General features: G+C 42.7%; 1 protein-coding gene across 2 annotated transcripts in view; it reads left to right on the forward strand.

The window, feature by feature from the left end:
* The first annotated feature begins 10,405 nt into the window (after positions 1-10,405).
* The window catches only part of PANK2 (pantothenate kinase 2), a 30,964-nt gene continuing 18,095 nt past the window's right edge, over positions 10,406-23,274 (forward strand). Inside the window, exon 1 of one of the 2 annotated variants that reach the window (XM_053200204.1) lies at positions 10,406-10,792. In XM_053200204.1, coding sequence (XP_053056179.1) covers positions 10,525-10,792 — 268 coding nt within the window. In that variant the 5' untranslated portion in view covers positions 10,406-10,524. The remainder of the gene's footprint in view (positions 10,793-23,274) is intronic. The other variant, XM_053200203.1, reaches the window with a different exon arrangement.

Here is a 23,274-nt window from a genome sequence, read left to right on the forward strand (position 1 = left end):
TGAAGAACCCTGTGCTATGCCCTTTGGGCACAGTGACAAACCAATGACCCAGGGTCCCTGCATCGTGCAATTGCAGTCTAGTGGAGAGATGGGTGTGAGAGGAGAAAACAAACAAGTATACAATAAAAAAGGTTTTGGACTTTGGTTCAGGTCATGATCTCGCGGTTTTTGTGAGTTCGAGCCCCGCGTTGGGCTCTGTGCTGACAGTTCAGAGTCTGGAGCCTGCTCTGGATTCTGTGTCTCCCTCTCCCTCTGTCTCTCCCCTGTTCACACTCTCTCTCTTTCTCAAAAATAAAATAAACATTAAAAAAATAATAAAAAGGGTTTGAGTCCCTTGAAGGGAACTATGGCAAAGAAGAAATGAAGGAAATTTTCTTACAAAGTTCAGCAAACATTTACCATTTGACCCATTCCTACAGATGAGATCATATGTCCCCAGAAAGACATGAACACACATTTCAGAGCAGTTTTATTCAAGATAGCCAACAAGTATAAGTGACCCAAATGTCCACCAGCTGGCGAATGCATAAACAAAATAAGGTATTTCCATATCATGGAGCAGCAGTAAAAAAGAACAAACTCCTGAGACACCAACAGCCTGGATGAATCTCAAAAATGTCACGCTGAAAGAAGCCAGATTCAAAAGAATATGTACTAAACGATTCCATGTATATAAAACCCTGAAAAAGACTGTAGAGAGAGAAATCAGGTCAGTGGTTGCTTGGGACCCAGGGGTGGGGAATGCTAGGGAAGGGGCACAAGGGAACCTTTGGGGTGATGGGGGAGCCTTGGATGTGGTGATGGTGCCCACATTTACCAAAACTCACCAAACTGTGTGCTTAAAATAGATGCATTATATTATATATAGTAAATTGTGCATCAATAAAAGTTGATTAAAATGTAACTGGAGTAGAGACGAAGGAAATAAAAAATAGAAATGGGGACGAGCAGGAAGGAGAAGGCACATGTATTTAGAGAAGGTGGAGTAGAGGGGGGCTCTTGAAGGGAGAGGACATTAAGCTGAGGCCTATGCGTGAAGAGGGCCAGAGGAGGGAAGCATGAAGATGGGTGGTGGGCTGGAGCGTGAGAAGCTCTCCAGGCAGTAGGAATGGCAGATACAAAGGCCCTGAGGTAGGAAGAGCCAAGGAAAATTGCTCTTGCTATGATAATTAATTGGACTGAGAAGACTGACCTGGAGATTTTTGGCCTACCTAAAAGTAACAAAGTACCTTTGAAGAATTTGAGTATCACCCCCCCCACCCCCAACCTGCAAACATTAACAACTAATAACGAGGCATCCTCTTCTATTCATTGGTACAGGACCCATAGTGACCTCTTGATGACACTTTATAAGCCATTCATTTAAGTTGACGTTCAAAAGGGGCGTCTGGGCAGCTCAGTCGGTTAAGCGTCCGACTTCGGCTCAGGTCATGATCTCACGGTTCATGGGTTCGAGCCCCGCGTCGGGCTCTGTGCTGACAGCTCAGAGCCTGGAGCCTGCTTTGGATTCTGTGTCTCCCTCTCTCTCTGCCCCTCCCCCACTCGTGCTCTGTCTCCCTCTGTCTCAAAAATAAATAAACATTAAAAAAAAATTGAAGTTGACGTATGAGGGTATTGGTGAGTCATACAAACAGCATTTCACTGAAATGCCTAATTTCACACTTTAATATATACGGGTGTTCTCTTTCAGTGAATTTCACCAGTGACAGGGATTCTGAAAGGACAGCATAATAAAGTTCTATGGTAGCCTCCATCTGCCACAATGAGGTAGATGATTCTTCCTGTGTGCATTTGTCTCTCCAGTTGCCTGAAATCTAATGATCCTTGAGAAATGGGCTCTGAGCCCTTTGGTAGGAAAGTTATAATTCAGGATATTGGATCATGGGAGAGGACAGGATGAGAGGCCTTGATAATCAGGGCTTGGTTTCCATCATTATTGTTTTAAGACTCTGGTTCCAAGTAAGAGAAGACAATGTCAGCTAGATTAAGAAAAAAAGGAGTGTTTTTCAAAAACATTTTTTAAATGTTTATTTATTTTTGAGGGGGGGAGGGGCAGAGAGAGAGGGAGACACAGAATCCGAAGCAGGCTCCAGACTCTGAGCTGTCAGCACAGAGCCCAAAGCAGGGCTCAAACCCATGAACCGCGAAATCGTGACCAGAACTGAAGTCAGACACTTAACAGACTGAACCACCCAGGCGCCCCATGAAATGTTTTTTAAAATTTAAATGTTTATTTATTTTGATAGAGACAGTGTGAGTGGGGGAGGGGCAGAGAGAGGGGGAGAGAGAGAATCCCAACCAGGCTCTGTAACATCAGCACAGAGCCCACTATGGGGCTCGAACTCACAAACCACAAGCTAGAATCAAGCGTCAGATGCTGGGGTGTCTGGGTGGCTCATTCAGTTAAGCGTCTGACTTCAGCTCAGGTCATGATCTCGTGGTCTGTGAGTTCAAGCCCCACATTGGGCTCTATGCTGACAGCTTCGAGCCTGGAGCCTGCTTCATCCTCTGTCTCTCTCTTTCAAAAATAAATGAACATTAAAAAAAGAAAAAGAGTTGGACGCTTAACTGACTGAGCCCCCCAGGGACACCAAGAAATGTATTTTAATGTTACAGGAAGGGACCCAAAGACAGGAAAGTAATCAGCCCAGGAAAGGATGGAAATGGGCAGGCCTGGAAGAACTGGAAAAGCACTCTCGTTTTCCTGTTTCGCTCAGTGCATCTGTTCATTCTTGGGTCTCTCTGCAGACCAGCTTTCTTGGTTCTTTTGCCTGCATGGGGGATGTGGCATCACACTTGGAGAAGTGACTCCCCATCCCAAGCTGGTGGTGTTATGCAGTATGAACAGAGCTGTTGGGGCCTAATCTATAGGTGGGTAGGGGGATTTCTGGGAGAAGAAGGAGTGGTTGTGAGGTGGCAGGTACCAAACATTAACTTTGACAAACAGGTGGCAAAGATTTTAGTATTTTAAAGGATCCTGAAATTGTTATTGCCACTGTAATCATTTGTTAACACATTGCGTGTGTGTGTGTGTGTGTGTGTGTGTGTGTGTGCGCGCCTGTGAAGGGCACTGTGGGGAATATGAAGATGCAAACTCTTATTCTAAGAGCTTTCGTAATTTAGTTGATATTATAAAACATGTACACCAAGGATGTGAAAAAAGTATGTGATACATGTCATTAAAGGTGACATATTATAAAAGATTGGAAGGTTCCTACCTAACTGTGGTAGTTAGTGAAGACTTTAAGGAGGAGGTATCTTTTGGACTAAACCATGGAAGTTGGGTTGGATTTTGATAAGCAGAAATGTCGTGGGAAGGAAGTTTGTGTAGGGTTGAAGATTGAGGCTTATAGCTGGGTAAGAGTCAAGTCTGCCTGGAGAACTAGGAGATTCATTTTGCTAGAACATGCTACAGAAGCATATGGGAAGTAATGAGGAAAAGTGGAAAGATGCTAAATGTGGGGCTTCTTGGATTTTTTTTTAAAGTTTATTTGTTTATTTTGATAGAGAAAAAGTGTGAGTGGGGGAGGGGTAGAGAGAGAATCCCAAGCAGGGATTTGAACCCATAAGCTGCGAAATCATGACCTGAACTGAGGTCAGACGCTTAACCAACTGAGCCACCCAGGAGTCTCAGATATTCAGTGTTGTGGACTTTGTTCTGTAGGCCAAGAAGCTATCAAACCCTTTTATTTATTTTTTTATTTAAAAAAAAATTTTTTTTTTTTTACATTTTATTTATTTTTGAGACAGAGAGAGACAGAGCATGAATGGGGGAGGGTCAGAGAGAGAGAGAGAGGGAGACACAGAATCTGAAACAGTCTCCAGGCTCTGAGCTGTCAGCACAGAGCCCGATGTGGGGCTCGAACTCACAGACTGTGAGATCATGACCTGAGCCGAAGTTGGACGCCCAACAGACTGAGCCACCCAGGCGCCTCTATCAAACCCTTTTAAACAGAAAGGAGATTATATGAGAACAGTGGTTTAGTACAATTAACCTGGGAGCAGTGGGCCTGGAAAGTAAACCAGAAGCAGAACAAGTGTTTAGGAGGCAACTGAACTGTTACTGAGTAGGGCTTTTACGGGCCACCTGAGTGGCTCAGTCGGTTAAGCGTCCGACTTTCAGCTCGGGTCATGATCTCACAGTCCGTGAGTTCGAGCCCCGCATCAGGCTCTGGGCTGATGGCTCAGAGTCTGGAGCCTGCTTCCGATTCTGTGTCTCCCTCTCTCTCTGCCCCTCCCCCGTTCATGCTCTATCTCTCTCTGTCTCAAAAATAAATAAACGTTAAAAAAAAAATTTTGATAGCCACTAGACGTTTGTGGCAATTCACCACTTTTTTTTTTAGGTTAGTATTTTTGGGGGGCATCTGGGTGGCTCAGTCTGTTAAGTGTCTGACTTCAGTTCCAGTCATGATCTCGCAGTTCGTGGGTTTGAGCCCCGCGTCAGGCTCTGTGCTGACAGCTCAGAGCCTGGAGCCTGCTTCAGATTCTGTGTCTCCCTCTCTCTCTGCCCCTTCCCCGCTCATGCTCACTCTCTCTCTCTCTCTTTCAAAAATAAATAAACATTAAAAAAAGATCCTTAAAAAGACAGTTTATTTTTTTTAGTAATCTCTGTACCCAATGTGGGGCTCGAACTCATGACCTAGAGATCAAGCATTGCCTGTTCTTCCAACTAAGCCAGCCAGGTGCCCCTATTGACCATTTTTAATATGTAGGGCCACATGTTGCCACATGAGAAAATAATGTTTTAGATATATTGGGTTAAATAAAATATACTAATAAAATTAATTTTACCCATTTATTTTTACTTTTTAAAATGTGGCCAAATCCTATATATACAATGTTTTTCCTGTACATACACACCTATGACAAAGTTTCATTTTTAAATTAGGCACAGTAAGAGATTAATAACAATAAAAACAAAATAGAGCAATTGTAATAGTCTATTTTTAAAAAAAATTTTTAATGTTTATTTCTGAGACAGAGAGAGACAGAGCATGCATGGGGGAGGGGCAGAGAGCAAGAGGGAGACACAGAATCTGAAGCAGGCTCCAGGCTCTGAGCTGTCAGCACAGAGCCCGACACGGGGTTCGAACTCACAAACCGTGAGATCATGACCTGAGCCAAAGTTGGTCTCTCAACCTACTGAGCCACCCAGGCGCCCCAATAGTCTATTGTGATAAAAGTTATATGAATGTGGTCTTTCTCTCAAAATATTCTTTTTTAAATTAATTAATTAACTTATAGAGAGCGAGTGCAGGAGAGGGGCGCAGGGAGAGAGAGAGAGCGTCTTAGGCTCCATGCTCAGCACTGGAGCCCGATGTGGGTCTTAATCCCACAACCCTGGAATCATGACCTGAGCCAAAATCAAGAGTCACCGTTCCACCAACTGAACCATTTAGGTATCCCTCAAAATACCTTTCTGTACTGTACTCTCCCTTCTTCCAGTGATGATGTGAAATAATACGATACCAACGTGATGCGACGAACTGTGGTGAATGACGTAGGTATTGTGACATAGCAGTTCGCTACTATTGACCTTCTGACAGTATTTCAGAAGAAGGATCATCTACTTCAAGACCGTGGCTGACTGCGAGTAACTGAAGCCCTAGAAAGTGAAACTATAGATAAGCGGGGGGGGACCTACTGTAGGTTTATTTGGGAACAAAGATAGTAACAGCCATCAAACTCTCAAAACGGAAAGAACTAGATCTCCATTGCCTTTAATATAACAGAGATGTGGGGGCACCTGGGTGGCTCAGTTGGTTAATGGTCTCAACTTCAGCTCAGATCATGATCTCGTGAGTTCGAGCCCTAAATCAGGCTCCTTTGCTGGCCGTGCAGAGCCTGCTTGGGATTCTTGTTCTCTCCTCTCTCTCTGCCCCTCCTCTGCTCACGCTTTCTCTCTCTCCCTTTCAAAACACAACACAATACAAGACAATACAACAGAGATGTGGCTTTTATATCTAGAAATGAATTTCCCAGTGTCTAAGGAAAAAATTCTGTGAAAAAAGGGTTCCATGGTCAATTACATTTGGAAGATAGCTACATACCTTAGCCTCCTCTTGGAGATTTATCGTGCCCTTCAGAATATTAAAGCTTTAAGAAAATGACTTAAGTTTATCTTATATTTCCCAAACTTACTTGGGCACAGTCCTAAGCCATTAGTTGTTATCTGCTAATAGTATCCAAATCAGGGATATTTAGTTGAAGATAAGATAGGCCTTGGGGTACCTGGATGGCTCAGTTGGTTAAGCTTCTGACTTCGGCTCAGGTCATGATCTTGAAGTTTGTGAGTTCGAGCCCCATGTCGGGCTCTGTGCTGACCACTTGGAGCCTGGATCCTGCTTTGGATTCTGTGTCTCCCTCTCTCTCTGCAACCCCCCCCCCCCCCCCCCCCCCGCCGCTCATGCTCTATCTCTCTCAAAAATAAATAAAAAAGATTTTTAAAGAGAGCTAAGATAGGCCTTGAGGTTGAAAACAGAAAAAGTTTTCAATCCTTTCAATACTTGGGAAAGGATAGAATCTTCCATGTCTAGGAAACTGAGTTGTTCTAAACTCATTACATTTCATCTTCGATTTTCTATCTTTATTCTCCTGAGACAAGTTGAGCTTTATTTCTGAAAGCAGGTAATATTCATATTGCCTGTGAGCTCTGGTGAGACCACTAGAATGCCACATGCTAGCTATTGTGTGTGTGTGAATGTGCACATGCACATATAACACACATCTCTATCCCTCTTCAATAGCGCATTCTGGGACAGGGGCCAGGCCTTGGAAGAATGTCTAGGGGCTTAACAACTTCATGTTCTTCATATTTTTGTCCTTTGGGAGAGATAATAGCCAAGGTTTTCCCAAATTTTCACCATTATACTCGAAAAAAAAGACCACGGGCTTGACAGGGGCCTGATTCTATGCTTTTCATTTTCCTGGCACTAATACGGCCCAATGAAAGGAGAGAGAACTTGATCCATAAACCTCTGTGGCTTGGCGCTCTGGTGATCATACTTCTGGTTTTTTTACTCCCCAGTTGCCCTACTTTAGCTGCAAGAGACCTCAAGGGAAACTCAGAGAGGGTCTGTCCCCTGGCTCTCAGGAAGCAAGCAGTAAGAGATGAGAATGTGAAGCTTCTCGCATCCCCTGGGATCCAGAGGGCAGACTGTGGGCCCTAAGATGGCCTCCGATGACTCTCTTCTTCCTGGTATTGGTGTCCTTGTGTAGTATCAACCCACTTTCAAGAGGGCTGATCTGTGTAATAACAGGATATTGGATATTGCAATAGGGTGTTGCAGAAACGATGGAAGTATGACTTCCCAGGCTAGATCTTAAAAGATACTGTGACTTCTGCATGTTTTTCTTTGAATCACTAGTTTTGGGAGAAGCCAGCTGTCATGTTGTGAGGACATTCAAGCAACCCTATGAAGAGGCCCATGTTGTGGGAGCTGAGGCCTTTTGCCAACAGCCAGTACCAGCTTGCCAGTCATGTAAATAACACATCTTGGAAGGGCACCCTCCAGCCCATATGCCCTCAACTGACTGCAACTTCATGAAAGGCCCGGAGCCAGAACCACCCAGGTAAATCACTCCCAAATGCTTGACCTACAAAAACTGAGATAACATATATTCATTACTGTTCTCAGCCACTAAGTTTTGGGGTTATTTCTGAACTAGCAGTAGGCACCTAATATGGTAGATGTGTATTCTATATGATGTTTTGTCACTGAAATGGCTCTATCATTAATGGCTCTATCAATGGCAAATCACTACTTTAGAATTTGATTAGTTCCTCTGAAGCACTATGCTTACTATGACCTCTGTGCTTATTCTGATGTGTATACCAGAAAACTGGTTTCTCCCCAAGGGTAAAGTAACTGAGACAAATGGTAAAAAACTTCATGATTCTGTCCCTCTAAATGATGCTGTGTTATAATAACCACAGAGAAAGGAAACCTTTTTTTTTTAAATTTTAAACGTTTTTTAATTTTATTTTTTGAGAGACAGAGTGCGAGCATGGGAGGGGCAGAGAGAGAGGGGGAGACACAGAATCCAAAGCAGGCTCCAGGCTCTCAGCTGTCAGCATAGAGCCTGACTTGGTGTTCGAACCCACAGATGGTGAGATCATGGCCTGAGTTAAAGTTGGACGCTTAACTGACTCAGCCACCCAGGTGCCCCAAAAAGGAAACCTCTTGTTACTTTCATTTGACTTTTTCTGGAAAAAAAAAAAAAATGTAAGCTTAATCATGGGCTTCCTTGGTCCAGGACAAATCTTCAATTTTTAAAAAAATAAATGCCATATTTAAGTATAACACACATAGAGAAAAGTGCACAAGTGAACATCTTGATGAAATATTGCAAAGTGAACACACCCACGTAGCCATCACCTAGACCAAAGAAATTGAACCTTACCAGCCTTACAGAAGTCTCATCTGTTGCCCTCTCATGCCTACTCTCTTCCCTTCCCCCCACCCCCAAACACCATTATCCTGACTTCTCACATCATTTATTAACGTTGAACTTCATGTAAATCATATGGTATGCATTCTTTAGTGTCTGGTTTCTTTTGTTCAGTTTATTTGCATTTTTACTTTTAGGATTATAAACATCTTGCCTAATTGTCATTAGTATATGCTTCACCTGTTATTTTGGATAAACTTTAATGATAGCCACACACTGTAAGCTTACACCAGGGAATGAAGAAACATATTTATTTAAGATGACAAAAAGCCTCCCACTAATTTATTGGAATTTTACTGAATCTGTGCCTTTTGGTAACTGTAACGCAGAGGGTAGCTGAACTTCTCAGGGATCCAGGCTCTATCATTTAAGCTGTGTGCCTCTGGTTAATTTGCCTCATTATCCAAGTGTTGCTAGATGAAATGACATGTAAGGGCATTACGTACACTGCCAAACACACACACACACACACACACCCAAAAAAACCCCTACACCTATTTTCGGTGTCATTTTGATATTGGGGTTCATCTTGGCAGCCTTAGGTGATGATTCTTGATTCTTCAGGATGCTCTATCACAGCTCAATAGGCTTGGAGGAAAGCTCCCTCAGGTCAAGGACAACCAGATTGGTGAGGTCTAGGCAGAAAGATAAGCAATACTGGGGACTGGGATTTTGAAGGCTAGCTACAGGTGTTCTTAGTTCTTGTAGGATCCATCTGGGATGGGTTCTTGCAGGAGCTGGGATTTCCAGAGTTTGGACACAGGGTTTCCAAGGTTATTCCTACAATGAGGGGGAACTAGTTTGGAGTGAGCCTGGCTAATTCTACTCAACAAGCAAGAGAGAAGCTTATCTTTCTCGTTTTGCGGGCTACTAGCAGTTATTACGGCAAAGGTAAAAAAAAAAAATGAGGTCTATCACCCAAGGGACATTACAGTGTCCCCGGAGAGGCACTTAGGAATAATTAGCAAGAAAAACTAATAGTCCTGTTAAACTTGACGGACTGAGGGAGTGCCTTGAGGGTACAGAGCAAGGTGGGGTCATTCCAGGCTTGGATAACCTTTGGAGAAGGGATGGGTGGCAGGGCCTTAGGTAGGTGTGGTCAGTATCTCAGGGCTGGAGGTGACTGTGGTCTCGCCCCCCAAAAGGGAATAAGATGATTAACGCTCGCGCGCGCGCACACACACACCCCTTACAACCCAGGTTCCAAGGCAGCCACCAAATCCTTCTGTGTCCCCCTAGTGCACCGCACGGAAAAGGAATCCACACTGTCCTTCAAAACGCAAACCCTACTCCCCGGCTCCCACACCCCCTCCTTCAGCACTGAAGGGTGGCGTAGGATTTATAACCCACCTCTTTCTTCCAGTTGCCATGGAGACCAGCCCCAGACCTTTCTTTCCTTCTGGTACCGGGTACGTTTCTCCAACGCAGGCGGAATGGAGGGGGCTTAGCCCAACCACGCCAGTGGCAGTGCTGGGGGAGAGGGTAAAAAAGCGCGGAGGGGCTGGTGGTCTCGACGGCAGTGGCGGAACCAGGCCAAGGGACAAAGGCTAAATCAGCCGCGGTTCAAGCCCTTCGGTCTGCCAATGACTAGAGGCCAGACGCTGGGGGCACACTGCTGGGCTGGCGGAGGGCACGGGCAGGGGGAGAGGGATGCAGCAGCGAGGCGGGACTCAGGGGCAGGGCCCCCCTGACCTGTCCGCCGGGGCGGGCGGGTGAGCCGGCCCCTCCACCCACACGTCCATTGGGCGGCGCCGCCATCACTCTCCCCTCGGCAACACCGCCTTCTTCGCGGCCAAGCTTCGATCCCCTCCCCCGCCACTCTCAGCCCCGCCCCGTCCTGGGAGCCTTTCATTGGACGGACGCGCGGTCGATCCGCCTCGAGTGAGGGAGGCGATTGGACGCGAGGCCTTCGGGCCGCCCCCAGCCTATTTGGATTGGCTTGCTGCGCGTTGGCGCAACGGAAGAGGCGGACGGTGGAGGGGGTGCCTCTGCTTGGGCTGGACTGCCGCGGAGGAGGCGACGAGGGTTTCGGCGCTGGGGGGCTGGCTTGGGCGGCAGCGGCGGCTGCTGCGGATGGGAGCGGGCCGGCTCGGCGTACCCATGGAGCGCCACGGCAGAGCGGCCGACACCTCCGCCTCGGCGGGGGAGCCGGCGCCCGAAGGGCCTGATGGGCGGCGGCGGGAGCTGCTGCGGCGCCGGGCGAGTAGCGCGTCGGAGCCCCCAGTCGGGTCCTCTGCCTCGGCTTCGGCAGAGGGCATTAGGCGAAACCGGCCCGGCTCCTACAGCGGCGCTCCCTCGGCCTCCCGCCAGCGCGTGGAAAGCCTCAGGAAGAAGCGGCAGCGTAAGTGTCCGGGGGGTCGTCCTCGCGGCTCGCCCTGCCCCCTTCCGGCGCGGCCGCCGTTTTTCCCGCGCGCTCGTGTGGGGACAGTGCCCCCGCACGGTGGTCCTAGGTTGGTGCACGGGCTGACTCCCGGCTGGAGGCCTCAGGTCCAAGTTTGGGGCATTAGGGTCCGGCCCCCGCCCAGACCTCGGGCGCAGTGGTCCGCCCTTGACGGTGGTGGAAGTGGAGCGTCTTTACTCAGGACCCTTTCTTCCTCTCCTTAGCTCCTTGGGCATTCTTTGCCCGAGAGTCACATGATTTTATCGTCGAGAAGGCTTCTTTTGACTCATTTCCACCGCCTCCTTTCCCCCTAAATCCTTTGAATCCCCCGTGTCTGTTTTCCGTGGGTCCCAAAGAGCGGTGTCCAAGACGTTAAATCCCTTTAATCTGGAGATTTCGGCCTTCCTGGAAAATGGTTAACTAGCCCTTGAGTTGCTGCAGGCCTAAAACTGGATTCCGTGTTCTGTGCACTTAAGCTTTGGCTGCTTTTCTTCCCGTGAGAATTCGGGCCATCTCTCACCCAGATATCTCTATTTTCTTTGCATCTATTTGCTGATACTCACGATTCAGGTCTGTAGCATTTTGGGCATTAAGGCTTTTTATTTTGAGGGAATCTCGCCTTGGCAGTTGCACATGCTCTTTCTGGAGAATCGGTTTCTCCATTTTCTTATCAGGCTTCTTTTCCTGCGTTGTGTTCTAGTCCATACATTTTCACCCCTTTAAAGGTCTTCAGTTAGCATCCTCAGTCTAGTAGGTATTGCTACTGTTACAAGTATCCACTGTCTTAATACTCTAATATAAGCTTTATCATTTAGTGACATTTTACATATGGTTAGATTTTTGTCTTGTTGCCAAATTCCTCTTTGAGGAAATCAGCCTGTTTTAAATGCAGGTTATGAGAGTGAGGTCTTTATTGGATGGTCTTGTACCTCAGCCAGCCACCAGGTTGCTGTACTTTATCTTACATGATTTGGATGATTAAATGTTAAATGTAGCCCTGTTTTGCTGTGAAAAATTTGGGAGTCTGAATTATTTTGTCTTTTCCTGTCTTGAAAGAAATTTGGAAAACAGATTAACTGCTCTCAATCGATACCATGTTTAGAACCAGTTATCTGGTTTGTGTTTTATTTGAGAAGCACCTGATTTTTAAGCAATGCAAAACGTTAATGGTTTTGTACTACATCATTAGAGATGGTTGTAAATTTCAGAGGTTCACAGCCCTCTAGCCAGCTGTCTTTTAGCCATTGACCATAAGAATTCTAAATAAGTACTTTTTTTTAATATTAAATATAATTTATTGTCACATCGGTTTCCGTACAACACTCAGGGCTCATCCCAACAGATGCCCTCCTCAATGCCCATCACCCACTTTCTAAATAAGTATTGTGTTTTGGGTGTTTGCGGAGGTCAGGCACTCTACTGAGAGCTTGTTGATTCCATTTTACAGATGAGAAAACGGGGGTACATTTGCCCCCTGTCAAATGGCTTGTGAGTAGTGGGATAGAAATGTAAATTCAGGAAGCCAGCTCCATACATCCTCTCAACCACTGTGCTTTATTGAATTGTGTATATTCTATTAGCTGTTTCTACATTGCTCTAAAGCTAAGCATAATCACTATCTTTTGTGTTCAAGACTTACTTGAGGTGAAAATTTCTAGCTACTGTGGAAGTACTTCCAAATTTTGAGCATAAAAATGACCTTCGGAGTTAAAAATGCAGATTCCTTGGGTCCAACTCCATCTTTCTGAATCAGAGTCTGGGGAGGGTTCTAAGAAGCTGCATTTTAACAAATTCCTCATATCATTTACATACAGCTGCTCAGAGACACCTGTGGAAAACTCTGGTTTAGATTGTATTGGGGGGTGGGGGTGGTATGTAAGGTGGTTTTGAGATGTCTTTTTATTTTTTTATTTTTAGAGAGAGAGTGCACCTGCAAGCCGGAGAGAGGGGAGAGAGAATCTCAAGCAGGCTCCATGCTAAGACCGTGGAGATCATGAACTGAGCTGAAATCAAGAATTGGATGCTAGGGGCACCTGGGTGGTTCAGTTGGTTAAATGTCTGACTTTGGCTCAGGTCATGATCTCATGGCCTCTGGGTTCGAGCCTGTGTGGAATGTGGTGCTAACAACTCCGAGCCTGGAGCGTGAGATATCTTTTAAGGAACCAAGACAGATATTCATGTCGGATTTATGTATATATTTACATATTTATTTATATATTTATTTTTGTTTTTATGTCTGATGTTTGTCATGGTTGCCTTTATTGCTTTCTCTGATGAATCATGAAAAGCCATCTCTCAGGTAATGAGACCTGCCAAAAAGGTTATTTCTTTCTTCCATTTGTTTTTTCTGTTACTGTCCGGGGGTGCACCTGTTAGATGGAGAGGCAGCCTCTTGATTTCTGAACCCTCCAAGAATGGTTTCACCTCTGAGAGAATTCAGTAAAGACTAAATAAATCTCCGTATTTATTTTTGGTCAAGTTGGGTATAGGGTGGTGCCATCTTTCTTTGGAGGTTAGAGAGCTTCATTCTGATGTCCTTAAACTACTTGTCTAAAGGTAGGAGACTAGATGTCATTTGAAACTAGAAGGAGCTATTCAGTTTATCTTAGGAATTCTTGTGGACCCTGGTCATAGTCCTGTTCTGCCACACATGTTCCCTAGAACAGTGTAATTCTCAAACCTGTTCCCATCCCAGACTTAGGCATTAGGGATGAGGCTAGGCATGTCTGTGTGTAAGAAGTTCTTTAAAAGTTTTAGATTAGGTAGAGTATGTCTCACAGGACAGAGAAATACCAAGTAAAGATTGATTTAAAATGATGGAAACCAGGGGTGACTGGGTGGCTCAGTCAAGTGTCCGACTTCGGCTCAGGTCATGATCTCACGGTTTGTGGGTTTGAGCCCCGCATCAGTCTCTGTGCTGACAGCTTGGAGCCCGGAGGCTGCTTCAGATTCCTTGTCTCCCTCTCTCTCTGCCCCTCTCCCACTCCTGGTCTGTCTCTCAAAAATAAATAAACGTCAAAAAAAAAAAAAAATGGAAACAAAGATGCTAATGATGGTAATGTACTGCTTACTTGTGTTAGACATTGTGTCAAATACGTTAAAAACCTATCATTGAAGTCTCACAGTTACCCTATGTGGTAGGTATTTTTTATCCCTAGTTTCCAGAAGAGGAAACTGTCAGTGAAATTTTTCCTTTGTCCACGGGCATGTAGTGAGTTAATAATGGATCTGTGTGATTAGGTGTCTGACTTTCAGACCCAGTGTTCTTGACTTTCCCTATTTTTGAGTGGGGGAAGGTACATGCAGCGTAACCCAGAGCAGTGGTTCTTACATGGAATTACTTAGAAGCTTAAAAAAAACCACCAAAAACCCATTCAGGTCTGCAAACAAGTCTAAGAACATGCACCTGTTAATTTTTTTTAATGTTTATTTCTATTTGAGACAGAGCATGAGTGGGGGAGGGGCAGAGAGAAGGGGACAGAGGATCTGAAGCAGGCTCCATGGTGACAGCAGAGATCCCAGTGCGAAGCTCTAACTCACCGTAAGATCAAGACCTCAGTCGAAGTTGATTGCTTAACCAACTGAGCCACCCAGGCGCGCCCCTCCTGCTTTTTTAATGCATCTGTTAATTTTTAAAAAGTTTTACTGAGGCATAATTACATACAGCAAAATGTATACTTTGACAAATGTATACAGGCATGTCACAAGAGAACATGCATTTTAATCAAGGGTCCCAGATGTGCAGCAGATGTGTTAGAGGTGTGGAACCTGGGATGGGAGTATCCCATGTGGCTGGTGGATGAGCTGGATTTTTGAAGGTGACTTCAAAGCATGAAGCATGTTGTAGCACTCCAGGGAGATCTTTGGGACACGTTGATTTTCGACTCCTGTTAGTTGTGGAATATCCTTAATTTCCATTGATTTAGAAAAAGCTTTTAGGGGTCCCTGGCTGGCTCAGTTGGTAGAACATGCGACTCTTATCTTGGGGTTGTGAGTTTGAGACCCACATTGGGTGTTGAGATTACTAAAAAAATAAACTTAAAACTCTTTAAAAAAAAAAAAAGTTTTTGTAGCTTGATAATGCCAGCTTAGCAAATGGTTGCTTTTCCTTGGCTTTTGGGGAGCCTCAGTGTTGGCAGAAAGGAATTGGTGCTGGGGCCCTGGGAGACTGCCCCTTATTAGGTGCAGTGTTTCATCTTCAGTTAGGGAATTAGGGAAGACTGCCCATTAGGAGCTCAGTAAAAAGATTTCTGTTGCTTCGTAGCCTATGTTTGAGGTACAGAATGGGAGAGGATGCTTTTTAACCTTTTTATCAACTTTAAGTCTAAATGAAATCAAAGTAAACATGGTCCTTCACTTTGGTTGTTCAAAGAATGTGAAGCATTAAGCAGGGCCTAAAAATAATCCAAGTATGCAGCTGTGTAAAATGGTACAGTATGTTATTTTAGGGGCCATGTGTATTTAGGTAATATGATGGTTCAAACAGTGTTAGCATCCCTACCCTTTTTTATCTAGGGGGTACCATAAAGGAGAAGTGATGTATGCTATTAAAAATCTTTTGGGACACCTGCGTGGCTCAGTTAATCACCCGACTCTTTTTTTTTTTTTTTTATTGTTTTTATTTATTTTTGAGAGAGAGACAGAGATAGAGTGTGAGTGGGGAAGGGGCAGAGAGAGATGGAGAGACAGAATGTGAAGCAGGCTCCAGGCTGTGAGCTGTCAGCACAGAGCCTAATGCGGGGCTCAAACCCACGAACTGTGAGATCATGGTCTGAGCTGAAGTTGGACGCTTAACCAACTGAGCCACCCAGGAGCCCCAATTGCCTGACTCTTGATTTCAGCTCAGGTCATGATCTCACGGTTTGGTTCATGAGTTTGAGCCCTGCATTGGGCTCTGCACTCATAGTGCCCCTCCCTCGCTAGTGATCTCTTTCTTTCAAAAGAAATAAGTAAACTTAAAAAAAAAAAAATCTTTTAGGGGCTCCTAGGTGGCTCAGTTGGTTAAGTGTCCAGCTTTGGTTCAGATCATGATCTCATGGTTCCTGAGTTTGAGCCCCCCATCAGTGCAGAGCCTGCTTGGGATCCTCTGTCCCTCCCTCCCCCTCCCCTGCATGTGCGCAAATGATTTCTCTCTCTCTCTCTCTCTCTCTCTCTCTCTCTCTCTCTCTCCCCCCCCTCCCCTCCCCTCCGCTCCCCCCCCCCCCAAAATAAACATTAAAAAAAATCTTTTGCTTAAACACATGTTAAAAGGAGAGAGAAGGAACAAGGCAATAGACTGTAGGCTGTTAGGACCTTATCAAGCAGAAAAGAATAGTTATTTTGGTCATTTAGAAGAACAGTGATGTTTCTTAGGCTTAAATTTATACCCTGGTGAATGTTTTTTCAGGTTCATACCTTGGGATATTTTTATCTTCAGGCACTGTTCATTCTCAGTTTATTATGTTCTTTCTCAGTGTATGTCAGCGAGACTGACCAGCATGTGAAAACTTCTCTTCTAAATAACAGCTTAAAGTTTGCTTTCTAAAAGTGGAAGCCATCTTTAGTTTTCTAGTAGTTTATTAGGTTTTGTCGGTCTATATTTCCAAAATGTAGAATTTATTATTGAGTCTACTGGTTTGATAATATATAATATTATATAGGCATCTAGTCATCTAGTCCCCAAGTTAAAACTATTTTGAGAATAAGAATATTATTTTTTTTAATTAAAAAAAATTTTTTTTTTACGTTTATTTTTCAGACAGAGAGGGACAGAGCATGAACGGGGGAGGGTCAGAGAGAGAGGGAGACACAGAATCTGAAACAGGCTCCAGGCTCTGAGCTGTCAGCACAGAGCCCGATGCGGGGCTCGAACTCACGGACTGCGAGATCATGACCTGAGCCGAAGTCGGACGCCCAACCAACTGAGCCACCCAGGCGCCCCAAGAATATTATTAAAGTAGGCCTTTTAATTGATGCCAAGGATTGCTGTCTAGATCGGCCCAGAGATTTGGGTTTGCAATATCTTAACCACATCGGTCTGGTAAAGATGTGGTTCATAGTATTGGAAAACAGCACATTCTTATACACCATTTATTTCCCATTTGAAAGCCTTTCAGTTGTTGAGACCTATTATGAGACAGACGTGGTGCTACAGATGGTTTTACATAAATAACCTGTGAGGCAGAGTTTAAATTCTAAGTCAAGTGTAGATTGTCTAGACTGAGTGCCTTGGAGGCCTTAATACCAGGATATATGTGAAGGGTTGCAAACAGACTAAAATATCTGTGAAAATTAATGGAATAATTCAGTAATTGGAAGTGATAAATAAGTATTCTGTTGGTGAGATATGAAGACTGTGATGGTATAGCAGAAGTTCCTTTTCCCACCAGAAACAGTGTTTTGAACAAGGATTAGAAAGCTTATTCCAGTATTCATTATGTTATAGTATATGAGGCAGTCTGCAGTCAGTGATGGGAATCTAATCCCTTTGGGCAGTTGAATGTTTTGAAATAACAATTATATGGCCTGGCATAATTCTCTCAGCCATTATCAGAGAACATGTGTCTAATGGACCTCCTGTGCTTCTCAGTGTTTCTCAGTTCTTGGGTACGTAAATCGTTTGATGAGTAGTACAGAGAAAAATCCAGAAACCTTTAAAGTCTGTAACAAGCATATGAACTGAGCTCTGCCTAAGACTCCTTATTTTTCTTTATATATTATTGATCCTCCTAATTTTTTAAAGTATGTGATTTTTATTAAACTCCTAATTTTATTTTCTTATTAACTCAAGGGTGTGTGTTTTGTGCTCTTAGGTTTGTATAGACACTTGTTGAAAATGCTTGTGAAAGGATTTAGGAAATCTCGGTTTGAGTCCCTACCTCTGCCTTTTCTTGATTGTGACCTTGGACTCTTGTGCACTTCAGTTTCTTAATCTGTAAAGTGGGATGATTATAGTACTTGCCTTATATGATCATTGCAAACATTAAATAAATTTATGCAGTCAAGTGCCTAATAGAGTGCTTGACTGTTAATAGATAATCATTTAACACATAATAGCTATATGTTAATGTTTAAATTTTTTAATCTAAGGAAATGGGAGTAAAGCTTAATTTGCTTTAAGCATTATAAAATCTTCCATTGGTCTTAGGTTTGTCCAGACCTTCGGATTCCAGTCCTATTAAAAAAAAAAGTTTATTTTGAGAGAGAGAGGGAGAGCAGGGGAGGGGCAGAGAGAGGGAGAGAGAGAATCCCAAGCAGGCGCTCCACGCTCCCAGCACAGAGCGTTATGCCAGGCTCGAACCCATTAACTGTGAGATCATGACCTAAGCTGAAATCAAGAGTCTGACTCGTAACCACTGAGCCACCCAGACTCCAAGATTCTAATCCTATTGATGTGATATGTTTGTTGGTGGAGTGCTGTGTCTGTGGTAATTACAGGTTGGTGGCTTCCTAAAGTTGATGGTTAAAAGAATGGCACAGGGTGCCTGGGTGGCTCAGTTGGTTAAGCCTACCGCTCTTGATTTTGGCTCAGATCATGATCTCACCGTTCATGAGCTCGAGTTGGGCTCTGCGCTGACAGTGCGGGGCTGCTTGGAATTCTCTTTCTCTCTTTTCTTTCTCTGCCCCTCCCCTGCTTGCTTGCCTGAGCATATGCCCACTCTCGTTCTTGCTCTCTTTCAAAATAAACATTTAAAAAAAAATGGCACTACAGGTCGGAAAACAGGAATCTAATCTCCTTGCTTCAATCCTATTTAGCACTATTGCTTTCTTGAGTGAAGAAACTTTTCTTATAGGTGCCAGGGACAGACTTTTCATGACCTGTGCCAGTTTGGGTCAGGCCTGTCATTGGGAATGGAATTTTTGTAGGTGTAAAAAAAATTCAGGACTGTCCCTGCCTGGGACTGAGGTGGAATGGCTGCTGGGGAGTCAGCCATAGTGTTCTCATTAGAATTGCATTGACATTGTTAGGTTAACTTGGAGAATTGACATTTTAATAATACTCAGTGTTTTTTCCTGGAACAGGAATCTTTCCGCTGCTCTGATTTTCAGTACACTATTTTAATAGCTATTGTACATATTTAGTACTAAGATTTGTCGCTAAGTATTGTTGTTATTTTTGGAATCTAACGTGAAAACCATCTTTTTGTATTCCTGAGAAGAATATCTGTTGACTATGGTTAATTACTCTTACTGCACAACTGGACATTGTTTAGTAATTTAATGCATTTTGTTGTGAGATGTTTCTTTTCTAGTTTATTTTTTTCCAGAGAGAATGTGGGGAGTGGGGGGGGGGGGGGAGAGAGAGAGAAAGAGAAAGGAAATCTTAAGCAGGCTCCACACTCATTGCAGAGTCCAACATGGGGCTCAATCCCACGAACTGAGATCATGACCTGAGCCAAAATCAAGAGTGGGATGCTCAACTGACTGAGTCACCCAGGTGCCCCTCTTTTCTAGTTTTGATATGAGGTTAGAATGACTTAGGAATCTTTTTAGATTTTTCTGTAATCTAGAAGCTCTTAAAGGTTTGCCTGGAAACCATTAAGGCCTGGTGCTTTTTTGTTCTTGTTTGGGTGAAAGATCTTTCACATCTTTTTAAAAATTTTCAGTGCTTTTGATTTGTGTTTTGATCTTATTTTGAGCCACTTTTTGTACTCTATTTTTTCTTGCTAATTTTCTGGTGTACATTTTAAACTTAATATGAAATTGTACACTCACGTAGTCTCTGGTTACATACTCTTATCTTTGATTTTTCTTTTTTTTTTTAAAGAAAAGCTATATCTTTTTTCTTTTTCTTGGATATACTTACCAGAAATTTGTCTGTTTTAATGGCTTTTTCAAAGCTTGATGTTATTGGTCAGCTCTCCTGTGGTGTTGTTCATGATGATCATGTTTTTCTAATTTCATTTACATCTCTTTAAAACATTTTTGTCTTTTTTTAATGTTTATTTCTGAGAGAGTGTGAGTGGGGAAGGGGCAGAGAGAGAGGGAGACATAGAATCTGAAGCAGGCTCTAGGCTCTGAGCTGTCAGCACAGAAGTTGGACATCCAACCAACTGAGCCACGCAGGCACCCCTACATCTTGCTTTTGTTCTTAATAATTCCCTTCTGCTTATTTTGGATCTAATTTATTCTTTTTCTAGCATTTCAAATTGTGTGTGACATTTCCCTTTTTATTCAGGTTTTCTTTTTTGCATCCATTTGATAAACTTTAAAGGCCAGAAATTTTCCTTCGGGTACCATGGAGGGTGTATCTTACTGATTTTGATACATAATGTTCTTATTGTCATTCATCCAAAAATAAATTTTGTTTTGATTTCTTCTTTTATTTCAGAGTTAAAAGAAGTGGGTTTAAAAATTTTCAGGTGGAGAGATTTATTTCTTTGTGTTTGTTGGATTAATTCATAATGTTGAGTTATTGTGGAAAGTGAATGTGGTTTGTTTTTGCTCTTTGGAGTTTGAGGTTCTTTAAGCTTGTGCAGTTAATTTGTATGGTTTTTAGGTATTTGAAAGGAAGGTGTATTTGTTTTTTTTTTTTGATAGGGTTATTTATGTTTCATAGATTCACCTTACTAGCTTTATATTCAAATCCTCTATACCTTTATTTTGTGTGTGTGTGTGAGAGAGTACAAATTTCTGATACCTGTGTCATTCTCACATTGTTGTGTAGATTTGTCAGTTTCTCCTTGTTTTTAATATTTTTGAAGCATTTGTTAGGATCACATCAGTTCTACTTCTTTTATGCTCATGATACAGTTTCTTTTTATTCCCTTTTAATCCTTTTTGTTTTGAATTTTATTTAGTCTGCTAGTATTGTACTTAATTTCTGTTAACATTTGCTTAATACTTGGAGTAGCATTATTCAGGAATTCATTTTGCTTACCCAGATTCAAGTATATATGTATTTCAAGTCTGTTAAATAAATGGTGCCAGTGATTCTACCCACCAATTGGTCAGTGAATGTATAATGGCAAGTGAGTGTAAGATGGGAGTTGTGAATCCTATTTCCTTGGTAGATAGCTGTTTGGAGGGGCACCTCTCATGTGAGCAAAGTAGTCCCTGTTAAGTGCGGTGCTAGTCTTGATACATAAGGTTTGACTTTAACTTATCATGGTTCCTAAATATGTCACCTGTTCTATCTGGTATATCCGTCTCCAGTGAGGTGCTTAAGATTTTGATTTGAGTATTTTTGACTGAATGCTGTTTTCATCTTAAAGCATCCAACTCTTTATGATAGGACTCTCTCGTGTGTGTTTTGCCATATATTTACCTCAGTCTACTTGTGTTATCTTAAATGTATATATAATATATAAGCATATAATCAAATTTCTTCTGTAGAAGGGTAATTTGACCTATTAGTGATTACTGATGTATTTGTGTTCATTCCTGTCCTTTTTTGTTTTGTATTTGCCATATTTTTTTTCTTTGTTTTTGAACTGATTTGTTTCCATAGTTGTTTGGAGGTCATATGTTCATTTTCTTTTCTTCTAGAGTTACCTGTACATTTTTGATGTATTTAAACTATCACTTTTTTCTTCTTATTTAGAATTAATCAGAATTTGTATCTTCTTTTCCCTATCAAGACAGAGCTACTGTTTGCTTCACTTGTCTCTCACTTCCCTTTTCAGCTTCCTATGTTGAAATCATATATTTTAGTTCCAGATTGCTGATTTTTCAGAAAGTCACATGTATTGTTTCCTTTGCTGATCATTGTTTCTTAAAGCTCATATTTGGATGCTTTTAAAATTATATTGGAAGGCATTTACTAATTATTTCAGAGAAGGTCCTTTTTTTTTTTTTTTTTCTTTTCAGAGAAGGTCTTTGAGTAGTAAACATTGAATTCTTTCATGTGTGAAAATTTCTTTTGCACTCCTCCTTGAAAGCTGATTTGGCTGGATATGTTTCAAAGTCTTTTTCCTTATAACTTTGAAGCTAGTGCTCCATTATCTTCTAGCATCTATGTCACTGATGAAAAATCCATTTCCACCTTTATGTGATTTATGTATCTTTGTAGGAATATGCTTTTGTCTTTGGAAGTGTTTAGGATTTCTTGACATTTCAATAGGATGTGTCTAAGTCTGTCTGTCTGTCTGTTTGCCACTAATTGGTTCTGCTTGACACTTAGTGAACCTGATGATTTGTCTTTCCTCCTCTGCCTTCCCCAGGAAATTTCTGGGACTCACAGAAGTTACGGTTCTGTATTTCTATATATATCTACTTTTCCTTCATACCTGAGAGGATTTGGGGAGAATTTCTTAGTTTTGTTTTCCATTTTTTTCTTTGCCTATTTTGCTGTTAAATACATCTTTTGAGCTTTATTTTGGAAATAGATTTTTTCCTTTTCTTATTTTATAAAACTCTTTATTGAGGAACAGTTTACATACAAGCAACTGCATCTATTTAAAGTGTATAATTCCATGCATTTTGACAGATATATAGACACACCCATGGAGCTCTCCCTTCACCTCCAACAATCAAGATTTGGGTTACTACCAAATGTCTATCAACTGATGAATGGATAAAGAAGATGTGCCCCCCCCCCCCAATGGAATACTACTCCACAGTGAAAAGGAATGAAACCTTGCCATTTGCAACAATGTGGATGGAACTGGAGGACATTTTGCTAAGTGAAATAAGTCAGTCAGAGAAAGACAGATATCATGTTTTCACTCATTTGTGGAAGTTCAGAAACTTAACAGAAGGCCATGGGGGAAGGGAAAGAAAAAAATACATGAATAGTTACAAACAGAGGGAGGCAAACCATAAGAGACTTTTAAATTTTTTTTTTTTCAACGTTTTTTATTTATTTTTGGGACAGAGAGAGACAGAGCATGAACGGGGGAGGGGCACAGAGAGAAGGAGACACAGAATCGGAAACAGGCTCCAGGCTCCGAGCCATCAGCCCAGAGCCTGACGCCGGGCTCAAACTCACGGACTGCGAGATTGTGACCTGGCTGAAGTCGGACGCTTAACCGACTGCGCCACCATAAGAGACTTTTAAATACAGAGAACAAACTGAGGCAGGAAAGGTGTGGGGAGGCTGGGGGGTGGGGAAAATGGGTGATGGGCATTGAGGAGGACACTTGTTGGTATGAGCACTGGGTGTTGTATGTAAGTGATAAATCATGGGAATCTACTCCCGAAGCCAAGAACACACTGTATACACTGTATGTTAGCTAGCTAACTTGACAGTAAATTACATCTATATTTAAAAAAAAGTTTTGGGTTAATACAGAAAGTTTTATTCTGCTCCTATAGTCCTTCCCTCCACTTCCTCCCCCAGCCTACAATCTACTTCCTATCAAATGCAGAAATGATTGCTTTGCATTTCCTGGAGTTTCATATGCGTGGAATCATATAGCATGTAGCCTTTGTGTGAGGCTTCTTTTACTCAGCCTGTTTTTGAGACTGATCTCTGTCAGTTTGTCCCCTTCCCTCTTTTTTTGGTTTCCAAAGCTTCACAACCC

This window comes from Acinonyx jubatus, chromosome A3 (assembly GCF_027475565.1).
Source record: "Acinonyx jubatus isolate Ajub_Pintada_27869175 chromosome A3, VMU_Ajub_asm_v1.0, whole genome shotgun sequence".
NCBI lineage: Eukaryota > Metazoa > Chordata > Mammalia > Carnivora > Felidae > Acinonyx > Acinonyx jubatus.